At 48.8% G+C, this 6028-nt stretch overlaps 2 protein-coding genes across 2 annotated transcripts; both read left to right on the top strand.

The window, feature by feature from the left end:
• Window positions 1-2370: 2370 nt before the first annotated feature.
• DACRYDRAFT_58049 (uncharacterized protein) lies at window positions 2371-2673 on the top strand (the record flags this gene model as incomplete). The annotated part of the gene is made up of 1 exon (XM_040775479.1): window positions 2371-2673. A coding segment is annotated over one exon (303 nt), but the record flags the coding sequence as incomplete, so codon positions are not given.
• Window positions 2674-2854: 181 nt separating this feature from the next.
• On the top strand, window positions 2855-3913 carry DACRYDRAFT_111142 (uncharacterized protein; the record flags this gene model as incomplete). Its single annotated transcript, XM_040769180.1, has 1 exon — window positions 2855-3913. One exon carries the CDS (start codon window positions 2855-2857, stop codon window positions 3911-3913), a length of 1059 nt encoding a protein of 352 aa, XP_040625062.1.
• Window positions 3914-6028: the final 2115 nt, after the last annotated feature.

Below are 6028 nucleotides of genomic sequence, written 5' to 3'. Positions count from 1 at the left end.
TAGCAGGTTCCACCACAGAGATATAAATATAAGGCCTACTCTGCCTGGGGACTGTCTCTTCAGACTTGGTCTCTTAGGATCATCCACAGGTACCTATACTGTAGATAGGTCTTAGTCATCAGGTCTACTCCACTTCCTTGTTGCCTGCTTAGACTCTTGGCACTCTTAGGTGAGCAGACTTAGTCAGCCTGTGTTGCCCTAATACCTATCTGGCACCATATTTCCCAGATGTAGCTAAATACACTGGGCCATTGTCCTCATTGACACACCAAAATAGGAGTTATGATGTAACTCCTATGCATGAAACTTGTTTCAAGAAGATTCTTTGCCTGGCTACAGACTACCCGGTGCTGAAGCCTATTGATCCCAAAAATGGGATCCCCATCTTTGTCATAGTAGATGCATCCACCAGCAGGGTAGGATGTTACTATGGCCAGGGGCCATCATGGGACAAAGTCCAACCTGCTGGATTCCATTCCAGATGCTTCACAAGTGCCCAATCAAGGTACCCTACCTACCAGCATGAATTGCTGGTGGTATTGGAAGCTCTCAACAAGTGGGAGAGCCAGTTAATGGGCATTCCCATTACTATTTGCATGGACCACACGCCGTTGCAATACCTTCAATCAAAGGCTACTCTGGCTGGAGCCAGAGTGATATGTGCTCAGAAATACCTGCAGCGCTTTAATATAATAAAGATTCTCCATATTCCTGGAGATCATAACAAGTTAGCAGACTGGATGTCATGCTCAGACAGTCCTACTGAGACTGTCTCCACTGATATGCAGATAGACAAGGAGATGGAAGATGCCTCCTTGGAAAATCTTGCTGAGCTGCAATGGATAGTTGCAGTGCATCAGATGATGACAAGATTCAAGGGTACCAAGGTACCCCCAAGGGAATGAATCGTTCTCAACTCCCCCTTGCTGGTGCACAAGAAACCATGTGTCCCTTGGGGATGGGTCAAACAAAGAGTTCAGCAAAGTGCTGAACTCAACAGCAGTCACTCTGACTGTCCTGATGCTGCGGCGATCACCCCTTCTGCTACAGAGGCAGGAGTCAAACATGTTCAGGCTGGGATGCAGCCTGAGAATCTGACCTGTGCTCCTGCAGGGGAAGTGGCAATGCTACCAAGTGTTGGCTCATCTACATGTGTAGCAGAAACCTTGAGTTTCCAGCTGCGTGGATATTCTGCTCTGATATGAGCAATAAAACATGCCTATATGGCAGATGCCTTCTACTGGAAGGCAGTGGCACAAGCACCAAAGAACAAACAGTGGTTTGTCAAAGACAACCTGCTATATATGTGTCACCTGGAAGGTGACATAGCTCTGGATGTGCCCAATGGGCAGTACAATGGGGAATCTATACAATTGCTCCTCATAGCCAACATTCATATGAGCGTTGGCCATTACAGAGATAGGAAGATGCTAGCCTTCCTTCAACACCAGTTTTGGTGGTCATCTGCTGCTAAAGACATGAAAAAGATTTGCAGGACTTGCCTGCATTGCCAGATGGCAAAGGATAGCACAGCAAAGCCTTCCAGTCTTCTCCATTGCCTCCCTACTCCTGGAGCTCCTTGGAGCTCCATAGCAATGGACTTTGTGGGTCCTCTCCCTCTATTGGAGGGATATGACTACTTGTTAGTAGTCATATGTCAGTTAATGGCAATGGTACATCTAATACCATTGTTAATGATGTCATCTTCAGCTGATGTTGCACAAGTATTCGCTCAGGAAATTGTGCATTTGCATGGTGTACCAGATAGTATCATCTCAGACAGAGACTCTAAGTTCACTGCCACATTCTGGCAGACATTGCATAAGTAACTCGGTATGACATTGCTTATGTCAACCTCATTCCATCCTCAAATGGATGGAATGACTGAGCAGATGATATGCTCAGTTGCACAAATGCTACAAACAGTCATAGCAGATGACCAGTCTGACTGGTGTGAGTGTCTACCTATGGTAGAATATTCAATTAATGCTAGCATAAGTGCTAGCACTACATTCAGTCCTTTCAAACTGAATTATAGACACATTCCATCCATAACACAGATCATAAGGCACTCTGTGTTGGAGTACCAAGGTGTAGATCATTTCATGCAACACGCACAATATGCAGTACATATTGCAACAGATGCAATAATTGAAGCCCAAGTAAATCAGGCTCATCACGCTGATAAGTGTCAACAGGCTTCACCTGGATATGAGAAAGGAGACATGGTCTTCCTTTCCACATGTAACTTGGTGGTTCCAAAGAACTGGGCAGTAAAACTACTGCCAAGGTATATCGGACCTTTCCATATTGAAAAGGTCATGGATGCAGACAATTGTCTGTTAGCTCTCTCTGAGAGCATGACATGGGATACACCTGACATTCCATACAAGCCTGCTAAGGCCTTATGTCCACAGTGACAAAGTACTCTTCCCAGGAAGAGATCTGGATACTGTTTATGGTAATGCACTGGATGGTGAACAGATTGTCGAGTTGATCGATGATCATCATTGGAGGCAACACAAGTTGCATTTCCACTTTATTTGGTCTGACGGGGACCAATCGTGGGAGTCTGCCAGTAAGGCAGACCGACTCACCCAATTGGATGAGTATTTGGAGCTTCAGGGCATGAAGACTCCAGAGGAGCTTCCAAAAAGGAATGCTCAGGGATAATATCATTGTTAGTCCACATGACTAACAATGGAAGGCCTTTGGCCTTCTATCTCCACAACCGCGGTGGCAGACCATAAGCAGAAGCAATTCTGCAAATTTTTGGCCAATGCAAAGGCCAAAGAAGAGACCACCTCTCTTCTCTTCTTACCACCACCATCCCCCCTCCCACAAACAGTATATCATGTTTGATCTCGCCTTCTTGCCCTCCATCATGCTCTTTGAGCACATGTCTGGCATTTTGCCTGCCCCTGCACCATCTGGTGCAACTGCCTCGGCTGAGGTGGAAGTCTGCAAGGACATTGTCTCACTTCCCCTGCCATCTCTGAGGACTGTCTTGCCCATGGCTGTCTCCCCAGCAGCCCCCATTCCTCCTTTGCTGCCTATGGCAGTGATACTGACTGGCATGGACTCCACGCCAACTATCTTGTCATGGACCACCAAGTCCATCCAGGGAGGTGCTCTTGTGCCTTCCTCCAGTGTCATCCATATGGACAATAATCTGTTTGGCACTTCGGTGCACCCTCCTGCAGTTGTCCCAATGGATGACACCCCCACAGCCCTGGTTGTTCTCTCAAACAACCTCACACCTAGTGATGCCATTCCCTTGAATGGCACAGATCTTACTGCTGTTGTTCTGTCGAATAACTCCCCATCCTGGCACATCAGATGGGGCAAACCTTCTGGCACCCCGCTTGTTGGCTGGGGTACTTCATCCGGAAGGGACTCCTCTGCTGGCTGGGGCGACCCCACCAACCCACTGGAGTCAGCCCTCATCCCTTGGGATGAGGATGAAGAAGAATTCATCAATGATGATGAAGATCCTTACCTTGTCCCATATGGGGTACCCCTCCACCCAAAGGAGGATCACGGCACAACTTATGGACATGATGCAGAAGGCTTCCTGAGGCCCCAAATGCCTGAGTATGCCCGGGGATCTACTGATCCCTTCTACCATGATGCTTGTGCCTGCGCCCCTGAGCCCTTTGCTCTCCTTGTGGGAAACCCTCACACCAACTCACAGTTAGCTCTTCATTCCACCAAGCAGCTCACTGACAAGCTGCTCTTCAATCACCTGCATCGCTGGACTGCAGAAGAGACTCGTGATCATCTCTCATGGGACTGCAGAGACTGCTCTGATGAGTTGTTCCACCTCCATCATGGACATCTTGATCAAGTTGAAGGACTTGAAGATGGGGGCTGCAAGCACGTCTTTGCAACCATGGCTGGCGTCCTCCCATGAGACACCTGACAATTGTGACGTCCCTATGGATGACCCCATCATCAAGGAGCCTGCATTGGCTCCTCCCCAACCCTCTGCTGTCACCCTCAGCAAGCGTCCTGCTGTGGACAAACCCACCTCTGCACCTCCATGCAAAGTACCATCTATATTGACAGTAATGGCATCTTCTGGTGCCCCCACCCCGAGCAAGTCTTACAGCTCAGTTGTGTCCAGCACTGCTGGACTGCCTCTCACTCTCGCCCAGACAACCACCATGGCTACTTCTAGCTCCTCTGGAGCTAATGCTCAATCTGCCTTGACTCAGATTGACACAAACAGTCCCTCTGCCATCACTGCTATGCAACAGGGATTCCCTCCCACAGGAGTCTTGGAGATGGTAGCTGCACAACAGTCCCTCTGCCATCACTGCTATGCAACAGGGATTCCCTCCCACAGGAGTCTTGGAGATGGTAGCTGCACAATGTGCAGCTGCTCGTGTGGCTCAAATGGGTCATCCTTTCCCATGAGCCAACCCAGCAAATCCCTGGCAGGGAATCATAATGGCCAAGCAATTGACCACAATCCAGAACACAGATCTTCCCCATTGGCAGGTCTTAATGGAGACAGCTGATGCCCACTGGGCTCACACTCCACGGACGGGTAACCTCTGGTCCTGATTTGTGAAGATGGTGGAGCAGGAGGGCAAAGAGGTGAATCCTCACCTCAACAAGGGGCCTGGTATTAGGCGCTCTATGGATGGGAGATACTACATCCCCAACCTTAACATGTGGACTTGGCTCCACAATAACTGCCCACATGCAGATGTTAAAGGCTGGCAGAAAGGTGATGCTGCTGCCTTTTATGAGATTGTGATGAATCTCTTTTGAACTAAGTTCAAATTCAACAAGTTCATTGATGAGCATCAGCTCAGTTGCACCGGCATTCCTCATTGGTCTATGACCACTTGCTTCCACAAAGCTGTCTCCCTCAATGTGGATGGTGTATGCATTTGGAGCCCCATCAGGGTTGCCAAAGAGTTCATCACCAGTGGGCTTGATGAATCAAAAATTGACATCCTGGTCAGTTACTTTGGTTGTAGGCGACAGAAGGCAGAACTTGGTTGTGCATACTGCAACAACATTCTCAACAAGAATGGCATGCACACGCTTGGTCTTGTAGACTGACATGGCAAGTCATTGTGGACAGAAGTCTTCCAGTCCACAATAGTTCCCCCTCCTGCAGAAGGCCTTCCACCATTGGGTCTTGAACCTGAAGGCTTGAAATGCATAGTAAGCCCTTTCAATCAGTGACCAGGGAGCGGAACAGCGAGCACCGCTGCAGGCCTGTTATCCATCTTCTCCATTGTCGTTGCAATTTTGTTTCGTTTTATTTGGCGAGGCAAGGTGTCACATCGCGGTACCTTTGTTCCTATTTCTCTTTTGTTTCCTAGGTAATCACGAGAACTGGGACGAGGTAAAACTACAGTAGAAGCTGATCAATGGCCAATTTTGCAAGCGTAAACAACCATGTTGTTTGAGACCAGCAGCACTCTGTACACTCCATATAGCATCCCATTACATCCACTATCGCCCGGTGGATCCCAGTACTGAGGATGCCAGAGTTAACAAGCAGCCGATAGGCGGCTGCAAGTACTGGCGGTGAGCGATTTTTCAGGGATCATGTTCACGCGTACGTTGACGTCTATTTCACCTCATACCACCAGCATCACATAAAACGCCGTCCGCAAGCCCCCATACAATGAGCGCATATTGGGAGCCAGGAGAAAGTTGACAGGGATGTAGCGGAACGGAACGCAGACAGAGGCATAAGCCGAAAGGAATCCGTTGAGGGAGGGTACTCTGCTGAACGGGACAAGAGCGACGCGTCTTTTCGATCAAGAAGTTTCACCCATCGATGCTGATGCTGCTTTGGCAGTACTTCCCTATCGGCCACCAGTCCGACCTCGACTTATCTTCTCCGAAGAAGACGAGAGTATCTCCTTGACGTTAACGCGTGGACTGCAGATGGGCAAGGACAGATGGGCACAAGTCTGGCTCGCATCCGTGCACGTACCCGGTATCAGCGAACTGCATCAGATCGCTGTCAAGCTCCTTCAAGAAGCATTTTGTCCCCATT

The sequence above is a fragment of the Dacryopinax primogenitus genome (genome assembly GCF_000292625.1).
Source record: "Dacryopinax primogenitus strain DJM-731 SS1 chromosome Unknown DACRYscaffold_20, whole genome shotgun sequence".
NCBI classification, from domain to species: domain Eukaryota; kingdom Fungi; phylum Basidiomycota; class Dacrymycetes; order Dacrymycetales; family Dacrymycetaceae; genus Dacryopinax; species Dacryopinax primogenitus.
The sequence above is the reverse complement of the archived record's forward strand: the minus strand, read 5'-3'. Positions and strand labels throughout refer to the sequence as shown.